The 21188-nt window shown below is 41.2% G+C and overlaps 4 protein-coding genes across 6 annotated transcripts in view; 2 read left to right on the plus strand and 2 right to left on the minus strand.

The window, feature by feature from the left end:
* ogfod3 (2-oxoglutarate and iron dependent oxygenase domain containing 3) overlaps positions 1–223 on the minus strand; it is a 33073-nt gene extending 32850 nt beyond the window's left edge. The window contains exon 1 of the mRNA XM_085360421.1: positions 66–223. Coding sequence (XP_085216547.1) covers positions 66–133 — 68 coding nt within the window. The 5' untranslated portion in view covers positions 134–223. The remainder of the gene's footprint in view (positions 1–65) is intronic.
* Positions 224–369: 146 nt separating this feature from the next.
* On the plus strand, positions 370–5065 carry hexd (hexosaminidase d). Its single transcript, XM_085360423.1, has 11 exons — positions 370–606; positions 695–810; positions 1004–1091; positions 1170–1334; positions 1413–1596; positions 1790–1861; positions 2238–2436; positions 2515–2676; positions 2770–2877; positions 3583–3672; positions 4724–5065. The coding sequence occupies exons 1-11, from the start codon at positions 520–522 to the stop codon at positions 4893–4895; spliced, it is 1443 nt and encodes a 480-aa protein (XP_085216549.1). The 5' UTR covers positions 370–519; the 3' UTR covers positions 4896–5065.
* A 161-nt stretch (positions 5066–5226) lies between these two features.
* On the minus strand, positions 5227–7711 carry cybc1 (cytochrome b-245 chaperone 1). Its single transcript, XM_085360424.1, has 5 exons — positions 7624–7711; positions 7459–7500; positions 7194–7364; positions 6946–7090; positions 5227–5984 (listed from the first exon to the last, which is right to left on the minus strand). The coding sequence occupies exons 1-5, from the start codon at positions 7709–7711 to the stop codon at positions 5828–5830; spliced, it is 603 nt and encodes a 200-aa protein (XP_085216550.1). The 3' UTR covers positions 5227–5827.
* Positions 7712–9136: 1425 nt separating this feature from the next.
* On the plus strand, positions 9137–19301 carry narf (nuclear prelamin A recognition factor). 3 transcript variants are annotated; one of them, XM_085360425.1, is made up of 12 exons: positions 9137–9422; positions 10102–10176; positions 10284–10349; positions 10645–10773; positions 10856–10988; positions 11287–11421; positions 12315–12433; positions 13735–13864; positions 15411–15483; positions 15639–15776; positions 16279–16436; positions 16529–19301. In XM_085360425.1, exons 2-12 carry the CDS (start codon positions 10120–10122, stop codon positions 16777–16779), a joined length of 1389 nt encoding a protein of 462 aa, XP_085216551.1. In that variant the 5' UTR covers positions 9137–9422; positions 10102–10119; the 3' UTR covers positions 16780–19301. The 3 variants fall into 3 exon arrangements, with proteins under 3 accessions (XP_085216551.1, XP_085216553.1, XP_085216552.1); XM_085360427.1 differs by having other exon boundaries at positions 9137–9207; XM_085360426.1 differs by lacking the exon at positions 9137–9422 and adding an exon at positions 9925–9992.
* The last annotated feature ends 1887 nt before the right edge of the window (positions 19302–21188 follow it).

Raw genomic sequence — 21188 nt, forward strand, 5'->3', positions numbered from 1 at the left:
ACACCGTACAGCCGTGCACAGGTGAGCACATTAGCACGTTTTTTTGTTTGTTTTTTTAAGCTCACCTTTTAATTTTCTTCTCTATCTCGGCTGCATTCGCACCCTTCGCGTTTCTTTGCCGTACTGGAGCCATTCCACCTTAAAACATCTACTACGTAGCATTTAGAAACGCATACAGTCACACACGGCCGCAGTCTCTTGCCTTCTTCCACTAAACCATACCGCTCACCCCGCCAACAGCTTGTACAAGCTCCCGAAACTCTCTACTTCCTGCTTGCCCCGTATAATCCAATCCTATTGGCTCCGGGGAAGGGAAAGCCTTTTTTCTATTGGACCACGTTCGGGTCTCTTTGAGTTGCACTTACAGAGCATAGCTGCGAAAACAACATAGCTAGGCTAGCTCGGCTGTTATCATCATTTTGATAGTAAACAGTAAGAGAACGGGCTTACGCCACAATATTAACATTTCATCTGTGATTAAAGTGTACAAGTGAGTGGGGCTCTGTGTATGCATGCAGAATGAGCTGTCCACCTTGGCCTAAAGGGAAGAAAGTGGTGCACCTGGACTTAAAAGGTGCTCCTCCACGAGTTGAATACCTGCACAGGGTAAGCTTCCACTCGGGTCTTGCTGCAACATGAACAGTATTTACAGCTCTGTCACTTTTTAGTTCCCCATGTGTGCTAACATCCTCAGCTGATCGAGCTCTTCTCTCAACTGGGAGTGGATGGCCTGCTGGTGGAGTATGAGGATGTGTTTCCTTATGATGGGGAGCTGAAGCTGCTCCAGGCAACAGCACAACCTGCTTACAGGTGCAGTTTGGGGATCTAGTGCTTCTTAAATAGTTTTCACTGTGTGTGGATTTTTAATCTCTTTTCACAATAAAAGATCCTCTAATAAAATCATAACCCTCCCTGTGTTTGATAGAGATATTTTAAGTGCAGACTTGCTGTAGAAATGCTTTGGTTTATCAGACTGTCTGATTTTTGCGTGCTGTACTTTCAGCCGAGATGAGGTGCTGTCTATGCAGGAATTCGCCAGATCCAAGGGGATGGAGGTGATCCCACTCGTGCAGACATTTGGTCACATGGAGGTGAGGTGTGTCGCATGTGGCTCAATTTTAAGATGGGAGTTCTGTGTCGCCCCTGCGCTCATCTCATCTCTGTCATAGTTTGTGTTAAAGCACCGATCCATGTGGCACCTAAGAGAGGTGGCACACTGCGTGGGAACCCTGAACCCCCACAGAGAGGAGGGGGTGAAGGTGGTGATGGAGATGCTGAGGCAGGTAGTGGAGTTGCATCCGGGGCTCAGCACGCTCCACATTGGAGCAGATGAGGTGAGGGGTCAGTCTTCAGGGGGGAACCAGTTGTTTATGTATAACTGAATCTCTTACATTCGTCTTCGCGTCCTCAAGGTGTACATGCTGGGTGAGGGCGAGGAGTCCAAGTTGTGGCTGGCTTCACCTGGGCGTACAGTGGAGCAACTGTTCTTAAGTCATGTGACCAAGGTGGCCAGGGCTGTCAAGGAGGCGTGGCCTCATATGACCATCATAATGTGGGATGATATGATGAGAGGCATGAGCCTGGACACACTGAAAGGTGAGGTGATATTCAGGGTAGTTTGAAGTTCTTGTACGTGTACGGGTCTAAATACTGTCTAAAACCACTTTGCAATAAAGTTAGTACAAAAAAACATTTCAGACTCTTGTGCTAAAACTGTACAGTATAAATGATTTGTATTTATTTATGATAAAATATTCTTAATTACTGTTTTTTTTAATCCATATGGAAGCCAGTGGTTTAGTGGGACTCGTCCAGCCTATGTTGTGGGACTACACCCCAAACCTGGATGTGTCCCAAACTGGTAGGTAAAGTACACAGATGTACATTATCAAACAGTGCACTGCAAAACTATTGACTTCAGGCTAATAATTCACCTTCTGTAAGTTTTCTTTTTGCTAGTACAGAATGTTTTCAAATGCAGAAGCTTTAAGAACTTGATATCAATGAGGGGTAAAAATGAACAGAGTAAATACAACCAAAAATATGTGACCTAATGATGATTCAACATGTTATCTTAAATTGACTGAGCTTGTTTTACTAATTTAAGTTGAAATTCTGAATGGCCATTTTTACATTTTAAAGACTTGGGAAAAATTCAACCTATATATCCGCTTTATTCATTAAGTTACATTTGTAAGTAGAATAAACACTGAATATTCTCAAACTATGTTTTTCAGTGTCTCTGCTGGAGAAGTACTGTAGTGCCGGTATGGCAGATCTTTGGGCAGCCAGCTCCTTTAAAGGCTCCACCAGTGTTTACACCTGTGTGACCAGCACGCAGAGACACCTGGATAATCACCTGCAGTGGCTGAAGGTGGCTGCTTCTTTGTCTCCTGCTGTAAATATAAAGGGTATTGCCATCACAGGCTGGCAAAGGTAAGAAGCAGAGGACATTCTCCACGGAGTAAAAGGAAAATAAGATGTTTATGTGGGCCATCATTTACCCTTCATCAGGTATGACCATCTGTCAGTGCTGTGTGAGCTGATCCCAGTGGCTATTCCATCACTAGCAGTCTGTCTCCAGACTCTCCTTCACGGACAGTTCAGTGCTGAGGCCCAGAGCAAAGTAACCGGGAAGCTGGGGATCTCATCAGTGGAGGTGGAGACCATGGGAATGTGAGATTTAACACCGTTGTAATAAACAACACCATCACTGTATCTATGTATGCATCTCCAAGCTAACAGGATTTTATTCCCCACGGTCCTCAGGACATGTGTAGCTGACACAGTGTTCCCAGGAAGGAGGCTGGCTGAGTTAATCGTGGAGCTCAATGCACTCCTCAATTCAGAAGATATAAGATTTTTTGAAAACAGCATGTAAGTTATGGGAAATGATCATAACATTTCATTTAATCAGAATCAGAATCAGAATACTTTATTGATCCCTGGGGGAAATTATTTAAATGGAATTGAATGCCAATTCAGCCTCATGTCTGTAGGCTAGCATCTATGATTTGTGCACAGTGTACCACTTTATTAAGGATATTTGTGTGCTGCGAACATGAACTAAAATTTAGTCAGTCATGTCGTTATTGAACAACAGTTTCAGTGAGATGTGGGAATGGATTAAGTCTTTAGACAGATTTTAAAACATTCTAAAAATGTTATTAAAAATATTTATATGTGTTGCTATTTTGGCAATTACTACAAGACAGCCAGATATGTTAGGTATAGTGTTTGGTATAGTGCACGGGCTACCTGTTAGCAGTGAGGTAAGCTATGCTGCTAAGTTTATAAAATGAAGTCTAAATATGAAGCCATCGTAAAACAAATTTCATTTTTACATTTTAGGTTTTGGACAATTAGCTTTAAAGGTTATACTACAATTTTTTCATTCTTCGTTTGATCTTTTTTTAATTTAACTTTAGTTAGAGCCCGCTTTTAGCTAACAAGCTAACATTAGTGCTATGTATAACTTAGAAATGTGAAGCTAACAGGTGCCAAATAAATTTTTATTAGAGATTTGTCGAGAGTTATTTTTTTCCAGTGTAGAGATTTAACTGTATGCTTGTGTTTCTGCAGGTTTGTGAGAGGATGGTTTAGCCCATACCAGCGGCAGAGGAAAACTGTTACCCCGCTAATCACCATGCAGATTCACAACCAAGCATCCCTGTGAGCATACCTTCCTTATGTTTTACCAAAATGTGGAAAATTAAAAATACACAGAATATGCAGTCATAGTAAAAAGAAAGTACAGCATGTACAGGATATATTTAAAAATCCTTAAAATTAGGCAACTAGAACCTCAATTAAACTATATGATATATGTGTCATGATATTTAACAAAAGCTAAGCCAAAATGAAGAAGTGGTGTGACCCTGTTTGGCCAACAAGCACTTTGTAATCCTACATGTATGCTGAGGTCAGAGCCAAGAGTGATTTTTCGTAGACTCTGTGCAGCTAATGGGATCGCTCCATGGTGACCAATGAGAAGAATTCAGGTTTAGGGCACTTCACAATAGCTTCACTTTTCAGACCCAGAAGTTTGGAGCATCTTTTATGCTGTCAATAAACCATAGAGGGATCATGTCTGACATGATTTTGTGTGACAGTGGTAGCAACACACCTTTCTAGGTAACTAGTTACCAGAGCAAGTCTACAGAGAATGTCTTTATTTCCTGAAATTCTCAAAGGGATGCTCAGAAGATATGAAGTGACGCAATTCTAATGTCCTTATGATGCTTTTTTACCCATAAAATCTAACAGGACTGGCTTAATGGCACCAGTTTCCTGATAATAAATGCAACAGATGTTGGGAAAAACATGTACAAAAAGGAGCTTGCTGTGGTGCCAGATAGGCTTGAAGTCCTTAATGCAAGAACGAATATGTTTTACAGCAGTTACAGCTCTGTGAGAAAAACCTAGAGATGAAACTACATCTGCTTTACTGATATCTTCTTCAGAAATCACAAAGGAAACAGACAGAAAATTTGTTTTACCTCTACAAGTTACTTGTTTTCGGGCTATAGTTAAAAAGGGCCCCTGTAAGTAAGTGCTGCCATGAAACTCATATTTTGTGGTTCCATTTATATGTGCTAAGCATGTGCAGAATAGAACAGTTATTTAAATCATTTTAGCACTTAGCTCAGCCTGTGAGCTAGCATCGTGATAAGTCTTAACCTTAGTCTGTATGGCTTTAAACTCTCTTCCGGTCACATTGCAGGTATTTGGCTACATTACAGCAGAAGGTGGAGGCAGTGAGAGAGGAGATGGCCAGTCTCTACCCAGATTCAACAGTCCAGGAGTGGATAGAGGAACACGTCAGCCCTGTAACAGCTCCTCTTCAGAGGATAACAGAGGATGTTGCAGCCTGTTTGAAGGAGATGGTGCCATAGAATCACTTTTCCGTCTTTGACATTGCTGATTAATTCACATAAAGCCTTCCTAATTTCTGCCACACACTGGCACTAAAGTTCAAAGGAGTGATTTTATATAGGGTTCTACGCTTATGTGAGAGTAAACTGCTATATGTAAATGGAGCTACATGTAACAATGACAATAAAAATCAAACCCTAGTTTAAAAAAAACAAAGTGTTTATTCCCTTAAAGCAGCACACATTTGAACTTGGAATGAGACAAAGTTTGACAAAAGCACAAAAGTCTTTTCCTGAGATACAGTCTTTGGTTCACTTTAAAAAAAAACAACAACAGGTAAAGGTTACAAGATAGACAAGCATGACGTCAAAGCATTTGACACATAATTCACTCTTGACTAAGCTCAGAAGATCCTTCATGCTCAATTACAGTTTACACATGCATTCATCTGGATTGTCTACTGGGTTCAAATAAACACGCAAAAAGACAATTATGAGCGGGGTGGTCCAGAAAACTGTGGGAAAAGCACTTTCCTGAGGCTCGCATACACAAACACTCAAATTCAGTAGGAAGGCACGGGAAATCTGTAATCTGAAGTGTGCTCTCAAACAGTAATTAGCTCAAAGATGATGAAATAATACTCGCTTAAAGAAGACTCCACTTAGAATGTAACAAAAGGGAAATAAAAAGGTCTATTCCAAGATTTCCTAAATTGTGAACATTTGCAGGACAACATATAACTGAATTATTACCAGTAAAAATACAAACAAGGAAGACTGTAAGTAGAAACTAAGGGTTATTTTCCCTGCTGTTCCACATGCATGCACATGCTTAGAGTTTGCTATATATTAAGGGCCTTGCACAAACCTCACCCTCTGTAATGGCTCTGCATTGCTGCACTGCCCCTAATTAAATCTCCCTTACATTAGAGTAACACTACACTTCAGACAGATCACAGCTTGTCTGCTTCATCTGAGTCGGTGCTATTGTCTAGAGAATCTTCATCCTCTGCGTCCCCGTACTCAGCCTCATACTCCTGCTGCCGACGTTTCTGCAGTTCCTCCAGTGCCAGGAAGCGCTTGAGCAGAGCAGCCACTGCCTCCACATCACTGAGGAGTAACCGGAGTGCAGAAAACAGATCCAAATAAATCCAAATATTAATACAGTGTATTCATGAATAAATGTTCATCTCAAATCGTAGTAATCAAAGTGCTGTGGTACTTTTTGTGCAGGGTATTATTAGCCATCACATCTCGATAGCTAATTAGCATGCAACAATAATTCCTGTTAGCAATCTTAAAGTGAACACCAGAAAGCAAACAGTGTGTCTTTTCTGTCCTGTCTCCCACACCTCACCACCAACCGGACGTGGCAGATGGCTGAGCCTGGTTCTGCTGCAGGTTTCTTTCTGTTATAAAGGAGTTTTTCCTTCCCACTGTCGTCAAGTGCCTGCTCATAGGGGGTCATGTGATTGTTGGGGTTTTCTCAGTGTCATTATAGGGTCTTTACTTTAAAATATAAAGCGCCTTGAGGCGACCATTGTTGTGATTTGGCGCTGTAGAGATATAATTGATTTGAATTGATTTGAACCGATTTAAACGGTGAAGACAGGCGACTCATTTAATGTTTATATAACACTTGGCACACACATCTACTTGGTGGTTTCTTAGCTAAAATAATTAAAATCTAACAGAACTGTTTTGGAGTCAATTCTGTGTTCTTTGGTTTTTGTTTGAACTGTGTAAGAGAGCTATTGATTTATTTATTGATGAGGGCAGGCTGAATAACAAACATCTATCTGTCAGCACAGTTTAACAGCAACATAAATTCTAGCCTCTAGATTGGCCACAAAATAAATCAATGCAGGAAGGATCTCTTATACAGTTGTTGTGTTTTAGCTGCGAGCCCTCTAATAAACTGGTAGCTAAACATGTATTAACTGCAAGTTTTAATTTTATGGGGTTAATATACTGAAAATCTGAACATCAAACCTCTATTTTATCTTTCATCTAGCAACAACTTCATACTAAATCAGATCCTGTGCTGAACTGTCAACTGCCGGTGACCTACCTGCGTCCCCCGAGCGTGGCACTCTGAGTGAGGGGGTAGGAGAAGCCTGCAGCCAGCTTCAGCATCAGCAGATAACCTTTTCCCAAATAACGCACCCTTTCCTCCTGTACGCAGATATCGCACAGCTGGTCCAGATCCAGCACAACTGGGAGATGGAGAGAAAAAACACAATGGTAAGATCCATTACTGTGGCCTCTCAGCTCACTAATGGAGCTGTAGTGACCAGCCCCCTCTGTGGTTTTACTCACCTTTTTCTTGGCCCTTCCTCCACAGAGTCAGGACTAAAGTGTATAAACTGAAGGTCTTAAGCTCAATCAGGTTCTTGGTTTTATCAAACACAGCCTCCTCCCATTCCTCCATGTTCTGCATGGCCACAAACAGACAGCCGGCCACGTAGAAGAGCTTCCACGGGATGCTGTCTGCGGGATCGACGCAACACAAGGAAAGAAAAGAAAGCTGTACTCAAGTGTTGGAAGTTAAGATGACATATCATATAAATTTTAGCTTGCATACCTGAGCTGTAATATGCAGCTGTTAAGCCAACAGATGCTATACCTGCAGTGAAAATAAGAGGCTTATGGTTTTGGAGCAGTTCAAGGGAATATTCCATCACTGAAGTGTGAGAGCGCATGTCATATTTGAGTATGGGAACAACATTTGCACAAAAAACAAACTTACCAACAAGAAGAGACCATGAACGGATCCCCGGGGATCTCTTTAGGTGGAGCAGGGTGGAGCTCTGGTCTTCTACTGTCATGTATCCCATCTAAACAAAGACAAGAACCCAGCAGTTTAGAAACACTAAAACCTTTGATTTCTTACAGTGGGAAAAGTGCAAAAACTTGCAAAACCTGCTTTACTCCATAATTTCACAGACCTTTCCTTTAAAGGAAGGGACTGTTTTAAGTGAACTCAATTTAAAGAGCCACTGTAAAACATTCACGTCTGTGTTCATTTTCAAATTGCCATTATAATAAATCTGATAGGGCCAGAGCTCAGTGAAATGTAAACAACTAGTGAATCACCCTATGTATTTTCTGCACTTTTTTTCAGTTTCAGCTTTTATATTTCGTATCTTTAAGTTAAAATTAATCAAATCAAAACCCCAAAAGGAGCTATACCAGACCTGTGCTCTGCTTCAATACAATGCCCAGACAGCAAAGTAACAGCTGTTCAATAGGGACCAAGTCTTCACTTTTTTACCCCAGAGCCTCCCTTGCAAATCAGACAAGCTTGGATTACCTCAAAATAAACCAAGATGGTTTCTCAAAAATAATCCAGACAAGTTGCTGTAAGCAGTGGATCTTTTGTTTGTTTGTTTGTTTTCTAACTGAAGAAATATCAAAGATGAAATGTGTTTCATGGTCACACATTGATGTTTTAACATGTTTCAGTCCTCTGAGTGGCATAGACCTACCTGCTGCTGTACTGCTGTACAGGGGTGATGGCAAAATAAAACTCAAACTGTTCTCGTGGCTTGATCTACATTTTTGTTCCATATATGTTTCTGATCAGACATACGGGTTTTTTTTTTTAACTGGATCTGAAAACACGAGACAAGAAAGATGCCGCTGCTGTTGCTGCTGCTGCTGACCACGACCACTCAGCGTGACAACAATCTCTGCAGAACAGGTAAAGACAGTAATATGAAATCTGTATTGCTTACCTTAAAATCGCCTTTTTTTCTTATAAAATTTTGCCTTGTAGATTTAGGAAAGAAGAATGCGTACAAGGGCACGCAACCGCTGAAAATATAAGGAAGTTCTATTCATATTATTGCAACAAAACAGTCCCATAGGGGAAACACTTCCTTCCAGGAACAGGGCGAGCTTTACTTCATCACGCCTTCAAAATAAAAGCTTAAGAAAGAAAAAAGTAAGTAAGAAAGAAAGAAAGGAAGGTTTTTTTACTTTAAATTTTACATTTAAACATTACATTTGCCTGCATACGCCTACCATAAGCAAGCAAGTAGTATATATGATTGTGTACTTAAATGTTTCAAACATAGTAACAATTTGAAAAGGCGTTCATAACTCGATAACAACCACACAGGTTTTCTTTTCAGAAATACCTAAACTGAGTTTTTATCAAAGCTGTTTCTATCACATTTGAATTTAGTGTGACGTGAGGTAAGAAGACGTCTTTCTACACACGAGCTTCCGGAGCAACTCGTACACAGTTTGCGCATGCGCTCAGAGGTCGCCGGGGTACACAATGGAGTCGGACGACTGGCTTGGACACTAGAGGAGTCTCGTCGCTTTTGTAAGCGGCAGTTAGAGTATTATGAAATAACCGCAGAGGTTCAAGCCTGGCGGCCAACAGTGGCGGTGACGCCGTCCACAGACGAGTTGACCGGAAAACGAAGGGTGCTGAGTAACTGTCGAGTTCACCTGTATGTAGTCTTCTTTAACACTGGCTGCTCTTCTACATTTTTTCCCCATGTCTTTGTCCGAAAGAGCAGTGAAATAAACCGTCCGGTGAGTTACCTTAAAATTCGACCTTGCAGCGTTAACACTGCGTCTGCCGTGCCGTTAAACCAGCATACACGCTTCGGTCCCACACAGGAATTAATGTAGAAACCCCAAAAAAGGCCTGGACCGAAATAGCGTGTTTTCAAGTGGTATATTTAAGGGCAGCAAAACTAACATACCAGGTAGCTTGTTAACGTGAGGCATGCTTAAGGATTTGGCTATTCTTATTTAAAGATATAAATATATTCACCCCAAACTAGATTTTTTAAAAGGTATTTTTGTATCATATGAAAGTAAGACTGTTTCTATACAACAAGCTAACTCTCTATAGGTTTTAATAGCACGGTAGCTTCCAGCCCATACTTCTCGCGCTTCCCCTCACGCGCACGCAATCTGACGTAATGGACTTCGTGGCGGTTTCTGTTGACTCTGTTTATATAATTAACCCGAGCAATTTGGGATGTAATGACAGAAGACTAGCTTGTGCTTGCACTCAGTTTCCCACCATTATAAAGCTGTTTTGTTTATGATAAAAACGCCCGCCTGTGATAGGACGCTGGAAGCAGTCAGTGGAAGGTGGAGTTAATTAAACAGCAAAGAGTAGTCGCCTCTGCCTTCATTACAGGAAACTTTAGGCTGTGTGGAGCTGGGATGTTAATCTCTGTGTGTCTCTCTTAATTTAAAGATATAACTGCTGAAGAAAATGTCAGAGGTCAACATAGCCAAGCGCAAGGAGAAGTGCGAGAACTGCACCAAACAGGTATGATGATGGCTCTGTAGCACTACGCTGTCTCATAAATGGGTTGGTTGACTGCCTCTTTCTTGCTCTCAGTTCTGAGCTGAGTTTATCGATCTTTCTACACACAGTGCAATAAGGAGCAAAGCGAAGATGGGGCCAACTCAAACCAGGAAAGCGAAGAAGTCAATGGGCAGGTAGTATCTGCTTACCCAGTGCACTCTAGTCATTAATTGCTCTACATGAATCAGTCCTCATCATGTTCCCATGTTAAGCAGTTTTCATGCATGTGCATTTCATGCATCCTTTCAGACTGTTTGAAGTTCACAGGGAGGATAAAGTCTAAAAAGTTACAGTTCTTTATTTCAGCATGATTCAGATTAAGATGCTTTTAGCAGATAGTAGGCTTAAGGCAGGTAATAACCAGTACAGGAAGATGAAACGTAGCCCACTTCAAAGGTTATCGGGGTGAAAAAAATCTAATTTTTTCAGGGGAATGAAGGCTCCCAGCTTTTGTTGAGCGCATGCCTGTCCTGTGACGGCTGTCTGTCAGACGAGGACACCTTGAAGATTTCTCAGCAGGGTCTGGAGGAAGTGGAGCGAGTTCTGGCGCTGAATAAGGTACACTTCCTCTGAAACCAGGGAGTGTTTCTGCGCTGCCTTGTTGCGCTTGCTAAACAACACCTTCCTCTGTCCCTGTCAGAAGTGTGATGCGTCGAAGCACAAGGTGCTGGTGGCGTCGGTGTGTCCGCAGTCTCTGCCTTTCTTTGCTGTCAAGTTCGGTGTGGACATCGCTGAAGCGGCCCACAAGCTCTGCGGCTTCCTCAAGCACATCGGTGATTTGAGTTTTTTTCTTTTATGAAATACGAAGTAGACTTTACCATAAGTTTCCTACTCTCTCCTTTTTGTTTCTTTCTGTTGTTAGCTTGTTTTGTTATTTTAAAACAAGCTACTTTTTTTTTTTTTTTTTTTTTTGGCCGTACTTCCCACTTTTCTGCTAAACAGACTTAAGTTTACCTTTCTGCAAGCAGGTGTCCACGGATTACCCGTACGCCCTGGTATTTATCATACATGTTCAACATTTCCGTGTTTGTTGTGTGCATTCTGCTTCGTCACTCTGGGTTTTCCCTGCAGGAGTGCAATATGTGTTTGACACCACTCTGGCAGCTGGCTTCAGCATCCTAGAGAGTCAAAAGGAGTTTATTCAGCGATATCGCAGGAGGCACCATGATTCCCACGCCCTGCCCATGTTCACCTCCTCCTGTCCAGGTAAACCGTCCTCTCTTCTTTGCCTTCCTCATACTCCCCCCACTCTTTACTGCTGCTTCTTCTTCTCCTCTTTTTTTCAAACCCCCACCCCGTTGTACTGGTTTGGCAGTGTGATTATCATCTGTGCTGGTGTTTGCCTCAGTTTTAAGATTTCTTTGTTCTGCAAGTCCCCGGGCTCTTTCTTGAGTGAATTTTTGTGCGTGTGCTGAACCTGGGGTTTTAGAGGTGCAGATAGCAGAGAGCTGCTGGGGAAAGATAGGAAGCTCTTCCTGCACCACTCCCTTTATCAGAGATAGGACGCTAGAACTTTTTTGGTCTTTAATTGCAGCTATACACGTGCATGCAGACACCCAGGTATTCATCCTGTGGGGTCTAACACTGGCCATGGAGGAGGGCTTTGCTCGCCTCCAGGTGAGGAACGACCAGTAATTAAATAGCAAGCCGGCTTATCATCATGAAAGAAATGTATTGGACTATGTGGATTTTTTTTCCTCCTATCTCTTGGTGTGTGTTTCTAAAATAAAAAACTTCAATTCATAATAATAATAATAATGGATTGGATTTATATAGCGCTTTTCAAGGCACCCAAAGCGCTTTACAATGCCACTATTCATTCACTCTCACATTCATACACTGGTGGAGGCAGCTACAGTTGTAGCCTCAGACTGCCCTGGGGCAGACTGACAGAAGTGAGGCTGCCATATCGCGCCATCGGCCCCTCTGGCCAACACCAGTAGGTGGTAGGGTAAAGTGTCTTGCCCAAGGACACAACGACCAGGACAGAGAGCCCAGGGATCGAACTGGCGACCTTCCGGTTACAGATGCGATTCCCAACCCCCTGAGCCACGCGTGCACAGTAGGCTAATGGTTATTTTAACATTGTGTGTTTACAGGGTGGATCCGCTATTCAGAGCGTGTTCTGGGCAGCCTGGTCACTCCTCATATCTGCACAGCCAGGTCTCCCCAACAGATCATGGGGTGTCTGGTCAAAGACTACTTCTCTAAACAGCAGGTAAGCATTGATCCACTGTGACAACTCACAGTCAAAGGTCTCAGGGTAATTGGAGGTCTTTCTACCACTTGTTTAAGTGTCTGTCGACAAATAAGGAAGGGTAAATAAATGAAAACTAATCTGTTGTATAGGCGTAAGAGTTAAATATAATGGAGGTAAGAGGTGATCAGCCTGATGGGGACTGATGGCTAACATTGATTGGCTAAAAGGTCTTCATGCTGCTCTAAATCTTTTTTCTATTAGAAAAGTCTCTAATAGGTTAAGACCGGGAACTTTGCTCACCCAACATGTGGTTCTAGGACTTGTTGTAGTTCAGGAAGTGCTTTACCAAAACAAGTTTCACCACTTCTGAGGCCCTGTGTTAAATTACCTCTAATTTAAGCTGTCACAAAATGCAGAAAAAGAATGCATCAAATGAACTAATGTTAATGAACCGCTCCTAAAATCTTAACAGCAGCTCAGCCAAAATATCCTGCAACAGAAATGAAGCCCGACAAATGTGTAACACCTTGCATTAAAGCTCTTTTATTAAACTGTCATTGAGGAAAAAGCAGAAGGTTAAAAAGAACATGCGTAGTTATTCATGATTGCTAGCTGGGATGTTTTGTTGGCATATTCAGTAGTGCCAGTAGCACTTGTAAATACAACCAGATATAAATTCATTTATACATACAAAGATCATCCTTTTAAATGACTTGCGACCCACTAAAATAAGCCATAACAATGCAGGCAGATGACCCTGGCACTTGTCTCCATTGCTACATTTTCTTGTTATTTTGCTGTGTTCAACATGTTCCTGGGCTTTAACCTTTGGGCAGTGGGTGTGTGGCATCCAGCCAATAGTAGTGCCAAGGGTATCAGATTACACCACTCTCAGGTGCAGTGAGAACACATACAGAGTGGATCTATGCCATTACGATTTTTTTTTTTTAATTCTTTTTAATGATAACTGTCATTTTAAATTATACTAAAAAGAATACTTAAAATCCTTCAAAATAACTGTTGTGGGTTGTTTTTTTAAAATGATGTTTAAAAATGTAGCCAAAGTTTAAAATAATGTAAAATTAAAGAGGTAAATTTACCAAACGTGTAAAAATCACTGTGAGCCAAAAGGCTGTTCTAAATGTTCAGTATTTGATCACCTAATGTAGTCACGTCGTCCCAAACCACACGTTCCATCTGAGTCAGTGTTTGTACTGTCTCAAACCTGAACAATCCAAGGCTAATGTCAGACTGAGTTCTGTATTTTATGAGAGAGAATCTCTCTTATTATGTCTTTGTTGTGTTTTCTGTACTAGCAGAAGTTGAGTCCAGAGAAACTCTACCATGTGGTGGTGGCTCCCTGCTTTGATAAAAAGCTAGAAGCTGTCAGAGAAGAGTTCTACAACAGTATGCTGGAGACCAGGGATGTAGACTGCGTACTTACCTCAGGTAAGATTATTAAAAAGACCATATTTGCAACCATATTAGAGTTTGTTAGACCCCTCTCTCTGGTTTCAGCAGAACACATTTACTGTCTAGAGGTGTATCTGAAACCTGAGGATTGTTTGTGCAGTGGAAAGGCTGAATTACTTGATATCCTTAAAAGGTTTCCTCCAAGAGTTGCTTTAAACAGCTATAATGTTCTTCAGAAAGGTCATAATGGATACTCGAATATAATCACTGTAATTATGCCAGCAGGATGCTGATCTGGTTTCTTTTGTTTTCTTGAGATTCAGCCATTTGTCTCTAGATCCATTTAAGATTAAGAGCAGCTGACCCCAGTATGACAGAGCATGTCAGAGTGAGCAACTGTGGGAGAGCTGCAGCTGTGGCTAAAAAAGAAATCTGCACTCGCACTCATTTGATGCACCTGCATGTACCAACCAACCAACCAACCATGTTTCCTCTTCTTCACTTTCTTTGTTTCAACCAGAGTATCACTGCATGTATCATTGTAAAATGTACACTCACTGGCCACTTTATTAGGTATACCATGCTAATACTTGGTTGAACCCCACTTACCTTCAGAAAAGCCTTAGTGGCATAGATGGACAGATTCAACAAAGTGCTGGAGGCATTCCTCTGAGGTTTCAGTTCATACTAGTATGATACACAGCTGCTGCACATCTATGATGTACCACATCATCAGGTGCTCTGCTGGATTAAGATCTGATGACTGTTGGAGGTCATTTGAGTACAGTGAACTCATTGTTATGTTCAAGAAACCAGTTTGACATCAGTGCAACTGTGTGCATTATCCTGCTGGAAACAGCCATCAGATGATGGGTACACTGGTCATAAAGGCATGGATATGATGAGCAACTGTACTGTGGTTTTTAAACAGTGCTCAGCTGCAGTCCAAAGTGTGCCAAGAAAATATCACCAGTAACAGCAATAGTTCATACTGGGCAGCATGTTGTTTATGCCAAACCAGCTGAATGTCACAGCAGAAAATGACATATTTGAGTTACTGTTGCCTTCTTGTCAGCTCATAATATTCCGTTCATTTTCCTCTCACATGAACAAGCCATTGTTTTCTTTTTTACAAATACAAATTTTATTTGTCACATACACAGTTCAACATATAGTGAACATGCAGTGAAATGCTTGTGTCCTGAACTGCGAACAGGCTGCAGACATAGCCGTGCCGTGACAGGACCCTTACTGGATACCAGGTGGGAACTGAACTTGCGACCACCACTCCAGAAGTGTGTAGTCTTACCACTACACTATCCAGCTTTTAAAACCTAGAGATGGTTGGGTGGAAAAACTTTAATCTGCAGTTTCTGAAATACTCAGATCAACAAAAATGCGGTTAAATTACTTAAAGAACCTTTCTCCCATATTCAGATGCTCACGTTGAACTTCAGCAGGTCGTCTTGTCCATCTGTACATAAGCCTTTAAACAGGTGTAGCTAATAAAGTGGCCAGTGAGTGTTGTAGTGGATAATGAAAGAGAGCACTGTCAAAGTAAGAGTCATGTTTCATGTTCCAGGGCAGATTTATTACCTGATGGAGCAGAGGAAGGTGTCGGTGGAGGAGCTGGACTCAGTTCCACTGGACCAAGTGTGAGTAGCTGAGAGCATTGTTTTAATATAATGTAAACGATGACGTCAGTGCTATGTAGTTGGAGTGTTAATAAATTGTACTTTGATGTGTAATGTTTACGTGACTGGATACAACCTCTGAGCCTGTGTCAATGCAGCTTTGACTGTGACTGTAGGCTGGGAGACGGTGGAGACGTGGCGCTGGTGAGACATGACGGCAGAGGCTCTGAAGGTTTCCTGGAACACGTGTTCAAACACGCTGCTAAAGAACTCTTTGGTGTGGACGTCCAGGAGATCACATATAAGACCCTCAGGTGAGAGACGGCCCAGTCGGCATAGTTGTGTTCTAATACCTCACGGTTGTGTCATTCTGGAGATGGTGTTAGGGTTTTAATCCATTTGTCCATCTGTTAATGTGAAATTATGACATTACTGTGGTTGTTTGTACGTTTGGCGCATCAACAGATGCACGGAAAGTGTTTTTTTTCCTTCTTCATTGTCAACTTTATGCACATCTGCTGCTTTTAATTTCCTTTCAATTCAATTATTAACAATGAGCAATACAAAATTTGTTGTCACACCAACTTCACTGTGAGCTAACTTTGAACTAAGACTGACCCTGTGATCCTACACTCCCCACATTGCTGTGTCAGCCTGTACTTAAGAGCTGCTACTTTGTCTGTGTAAAGGTGAAAAACCAGTTTAATCAGCTTAGCAGTGTGATGTGGGTGTTTAAAACACGGCAGTGGATGGATCAGTTAAAGATCACTTTTCTTTGATTATCTGTGTATAATCCCTTTGCTGGTGACTTTACAGGAATCGGGACTTCCAGGAAGTGACACTAGAGCGGGATGGTGAAACACTTCTGCAGTTTGCTGCTGTCTATGGTTTCAGGAACATCCAGACTCTGGTTCACCGTATGAGAAAGGGACGTGTGCCTTATCAGCTGGTGGAGGTGCTGTCCTGCCCCGGAGGTAACGCCCATCACGGCCCATGAGCTCAGACATGCTGCTGCCAGCTCTTTAAGATTTATGACCCTTAACATTCCTCCTATGTTTCCCTTCAGGGTGCTTGAGCGGCCGCGGTCAGGCTGAGAGTGAGGGAGGTGCAGGCCGGCTGGACAAAGCCTTGGTCAACCAGATGGAGGAGATCTACAGCAGCCTTCCAGTCCGGCTCCCAGAATTCAACCCTACCCTGCACACCCTCTATCAGGACTGGCTGGAGGGTCAGGACTCGTCACAGGCCAGAAAGTTGCTGCACACAGAGTACAGAGATAAGAGTCACGGCCACGCACAGCCCCCACACATGCAGTGGTGAGAAGAAAGGGAACGTCTTCCTTTAAAGACATGAATGGACAGCTATTCGATTGTGCTTCTGCCTGGACCATCACATATTCTAAAAAACTGTGGATGACGCAGAATGACGGACCAGTGACTGACGTCTCAAAAGATCATTCTTCCATTTAACCACGGGGGGGGGGGCTGCCTCTTTTGTGCCGAGCCTGATGATATGTGAGGGGCAGAAAAACAAACACTTAGAAATGATACCGAGTGAATCAGTGAATGCAGTGAGGTGTTCTTAAACTGGCAAAAAACAAGATCACCTGCTGTGCCAGCTGTTCTAATAAGTGACATCTGTAGCAAGTGTGAACCTGTCGAGTCACAGAGCAATAACCCCTTGAGAAAACAGAAGCTTTTATCACAACTGGAACTCATGAACCGAACCTGTGGATGCTGAATGTATATTTGATGAGTTTGAATCTTAGCTGTCCAGTATGAATCATGCAGTTTTCCATGCTAAAGTCATCTCCACTGTTCCTAGCTGAAAGACTGCGTGTTCTCTAACACAGTGATAACTATGCAACAGTGTCTTATTGAATCAGTCACAGTAAGTCTGATGCATTATTCAGATTATCCGTCCCAGAGGAAGGACAGTCCTTCTGTTTAAGGCTGCAAGAGGGTTTCATTTGTATCACTGCTCCAGTTTCACAAACTAGTATTTTTATTAAGTTATGCATATTGTTTTACAAGATCAAACATTCGTGTCCTATGTAAAGCACAAAAAGAAAAATGCTTCTCACAAATAAGTGACTTGTCTCATTCTGATGCTGATGGTTTTTTGTTTTGGTCGGGGGACCTGGTCATAACATAAAGAGACGTCACTCCGGAAACTTTAAAAAAAAAATATTTTTTTTTTTTGGGTCCTTTGAGAACCAAAAGATGCTGATCTCTCCAAACCAGGCTGATCACCAAATAATCTAGATAGAAAAAGAGTACTACAGGTCACAGGAGAAATGTGTATAGTCTTAGTGGAAACATAGAAGAACTAGAGAACAAGAAGGGACCAAAATTTGAACCTTAGGAGCACCTCAGATGCATCACTGATGATTGATGGCTGAAAATATTTAGATTTTCTGTGCTGTCATTAAGCGAACAAATGGATTAATCTTTGAATTTCTTCAAAAGAAATATTAAAACTGGCAATTTAAAGAAAAAGGTTATGACACTGTTGAAATAACATGCATATTCACACTTATTATTGCTTATTATTTAGATCCAGGTTGTCTCTGAGTCAAAGGGAAATGGCTCATCTGACGTTTTCTCACCAACACCTGCCAAGTTGTTCAGTCTGTAGTCGCATCAAATTAAAGCAAAATATGAGATTTATTGTTTTCTTGGATGGAGAAAAACACATTTGGTGGACATGTTTTTGATTTATACAAGGAAACAAATCTGTTTTCACTCAGTCAAAAAGTCAATATTGCAAGCTTCAAAGAAGGAAAGATATTAACATAGTTAATTATCACAACAAAAAGCCAAACGTGCCTTTGATTTTAAATCCCCCTTGTTTTCAGTCAGCATCAGTAGCATAATTCAGATGAATACTATTTCTTAAAATAATCTAAAAAACACTTGTGGGGTGTTTTTAATCTTCAAAAAGTTTGTAAGAGTTTAACATCAGCACCATGTTTCTCCGGCAGCGCTGGTGTGTGGTTAAAAAAAAAAAAAAGCGGCATTTATAATCGGTGGTGTTACTCTGAGTTGTCCCCAGATGCTCTTAAAGCAACAAGCTCTCTAACAGGTGCGTGCTGCTGCTTCTTCATATTTTAACAAATGATAGACATGCGTGAGGGTAACTGAGAGCTGCTGATCCAAATTTACAAAAGCAAAACGTTGAGTCTAAAAAGTGAAATTGGTTATTACGTCAAGCTTTTTCCTTTCAGCCAGCCTATTTAAATCCTATTTGAATTACTTTGATCTGACTGTTTAGAACATTATTGACTCCTGTTGGATTTTAATATGGACTTAAGTTATTCCATAACTTTCTCAGGATTTGATCATTTTTCCATTTTCTTTTTCTTTTTTTTCTTTTGGCTTGCTGTGTCAGCCACAGAAAACCATAACTCCCAGTGACTCAAAATTATAAAACCAGTGAGTGTGTTTGTGTATTTATGGGACATCTTAATCTATTAGTTTGTTGTGCATGTATCACAGTCCACATCCTTAAAGGGCAATGCTGAACAAGAAAGGTTGTTATACATCTGAACCGCCCATAGCATTTTTCATTTGCTGCTGTTATGAGCATGTTAACACAGCAGTTATCACACACTGTACAATTTACCAGTTCAACATTACAGATGTGATCACTTTGAGCACATGCCTCATCAACTCATACACCTACTTATATTTTAATGTGTGTGTAAATGTAAGTGAATGGACACATGACAACAGTTCATGATCTACATGAAGTATTCTCACAAAGTTAACACTGTCTTTAGTACAGTAAGGACTTGGAGATGAAGATAAGCAGAGACACAGAAATAGCATCTGTAATCTGTCTTGTGGGTTTTTCATTTAGTTTCTGTTAAGCAATAAACTCAGAGATCTGCTGATATGTATCTGTACCTCCCTTTTTTAAACTACTCACCATATCAACACTCACCGCTTGACAGATTTGTCACCCTTATAACTGCTTGTATTACCTCAGAAAACGTATGCTTGGTAAGAGTAACAGTACAATACAGCGTGGCATGTAGTGGCATGGTTCTGTATAATCTTGCCATGACATCACACGATATCACAAGTATTTGTCACCAATTGTGACAACTACAGTTAAGGTGTAGAAACAATACACACAGCAGCTTTAAACTCAGAAAACATAAAGATGAAATAGTTCAATGAAATCCAGAGAAATCCTCAAGCATTCAGGTCTGGTTAGTCAACTCCATGACCTTAATGTGCTGCTTCTTTAGTCGCTCCTTTGTTGCCTTGGTGGTATGTTTTAGGTCATTGTCATGCTGGAGGTCGTCCCCTACCCTTGGCAGAAAAACAGCCCCATAGCATAATGTTTCCACCATGCTTAACTGTGGCGATGGTGTTCTTTGGGTCATACTCCTCGATTTAGGTTTTATCTGAGCAGCACTTTCTCTACAGTCTCGTCCTTGATGTCCTTTGACAGCTCTTTGTTGAAATGCAGGTTTTAATAACAGCTTCTTCTCAAACCTTGATGTGACTATAATTTATGAACAAAACAGTAGGAGGGGACGATGGGGTGGGTTGTGCCATGTTTTACTTAAAACCATGACTGTAATGCTTCCAAATAAAATATGTAAATATATTTCAGGATGTCGTGCGTCCCTGGGAACAATCACACATATAGTATTTAAGAAATATAGCTTTCTGAAAAAAAAGTGGTCTTGTGGCACAACTTGCCCCTGGTGCAGGGTAAGTTGTGCCTTTGGAGAGAATACCTTGGGTGCCATTGATTATGAAAGTAAAACAGTAGACTTTGATCTCAGAAACTGTAATGCTATATAACAGCTAGACAAATTTAACACAAAATTAATAATCTAAGGTTTATTTAAACTTATTTTAAAACCTCAAAGGCCAATTTTACATAAGCCAATTCTGCCACATGAGCACATCAAAAGTCAGTTTTCTTAAACACAGCCTAACAACACTTGAACTCATTGATGCTACCCACTGCTCTCTTCTGGCAGTATCACCAAGTTTGTGTGGTGTGGATGGCTGTTTTTATGCACATCTACTCTAGGGATGACTCCGTCATCATTTTCCTTGAAAGTGAAGATGGGCTTTAAATTTACAGACCTATTACGACTTCACCTTAAAAACTTAAAAACCAGTGTCAGCACCATCAACCAATCCAATGTAGGTGTAGGATTTGGTTTTGATGCGAACTTCACAATGACAATCACAACTACTTTCAGATTTACATCTTCAAAAATCAAAAATGTCCGGTCTCATGACCAATTTCTTCTATGGTTCACTAGAAACAAGGGGCGGCACAACTTACCCGCTGGCACAAATCACTGCACTTTCCCCTGCTGAAATTAAACGCTAGGTTTCAATAAACCAACCAGTATGTTTCTTCATTTTTTTTAAAGATGCTCTCAGAATGATCCTCATATCTTTTCTTCTTTCCTCTAGTTTCCAAACACAGTGAAGCTTCCAGCATGTTCCATCTGTGGGTATGTCTGTGTCTGTTCTATGCACTACAAAGCAGTGTCTCATCAGGTCAAGGTATGTCTATACTGCTTGTAATAATTACTGTTAAACTGGCCACTGCAAAAACATTAGGGAGAGTAACAAATTGAATAATATCATATGTTGATGTTTTGTCTTTCAGCTGTGTCACTGAACTGCAACAAGACTGCAGGAGTTAGACAAAGTGTGACTATATTGTACAATAAACTGGAAAGATGGCTC

This window comes from Diplotaxodon limnothrissa, linkage group LG8 (genome assembly GCF_057381915.1).
Source record: "Diplotaxodon limnothrissa isolate DT_005_m linkage group LG8, D_limnothrissa_male_GT1.1, whole genome shotgun sequence".
Classification (NCBI taxonomy): domain Eukaryota; kingdom Metazoa; phylum Chordata; class Actinopteri; order Cichliformes; family Cichlidae; genus Diplotaxodon; species Diplotaxodon limnothrissa.

What these genes read in the sequence shown, in the direction of transcription:
- hexd (XM_085360423.1), top strand. Translation starts at nt 520, where the DNA reads ATGAGCTGTCCACCTTGGCCTAAAGGGAAGAAAGTGGTGCACCTGGAC. An exon ending in GCCATCACAGGCTGGCAAAG is followed by an intron (nt 2,437 to 2,514) that starts GTAAGAAGCAGA and finishes ACCCTTCATCAG; the next exon opens with GTATGACCATCTGTCAGTGC. An exon ending in AGATTTTTTGAAAACAGCAT is followed by an intron (nt 2,878 to 3,582) that starts GTAAGTTATGGG and finishes GTGTTTCTGCAG; the next exon opens with GTTTGTGAGAGGATGGTTTA.
- narf (XM_085360425.1), top strand. Translation starts at nt 10,120, where the DNA reads ATGTCAGAGGTCAACATAGCCAAGCGCAAGGAGAAGTGCGAGAACTGC. An exon ending in GCGAAGAAGTCAATGGGCAG is followed by an intron (nt 10,350 to 10,644) that starts GTAGTATCTGCT and finishes TAATTTTTTCAG; the next exon opens with GGGAATGAAGGCTCCCAGCT. An exon ending in AGACTGCGTACTTACCTCAG is followed by an intron (nt 13,865 to 15,410) that starts GTAAGATTATTA and finishes TTCATGTTCCAG; the next exon opens with GGCAGATTTATTACCTGATG.
- cybc1 (XM_085360424.1), bottom strand. Translation starts at nt 7,711, where the DNA reads ATGGGATACATGACAGTAGAAGACCAGAGCTCCACCCTGCTCCACCTA. An exon ending in GAGGAAGGGCCAAGAAAAAG is followed by an intron (nt 7,091 to 7,193) that starts GTGAGTAAAACC and finishes TCCATCTCCCAG; the next exon opens with TTGTGCTGGATCTGGACCAG. An exon ending in GCCACGCTCGGGGGACGCAG is followed by an intron (nt 5,985 to 6,945) that starts GTAGGTCACCGG and finishes GTTACTCCTCAG; the next exon opens with TGATGTGGAGGCAGTGGCTG.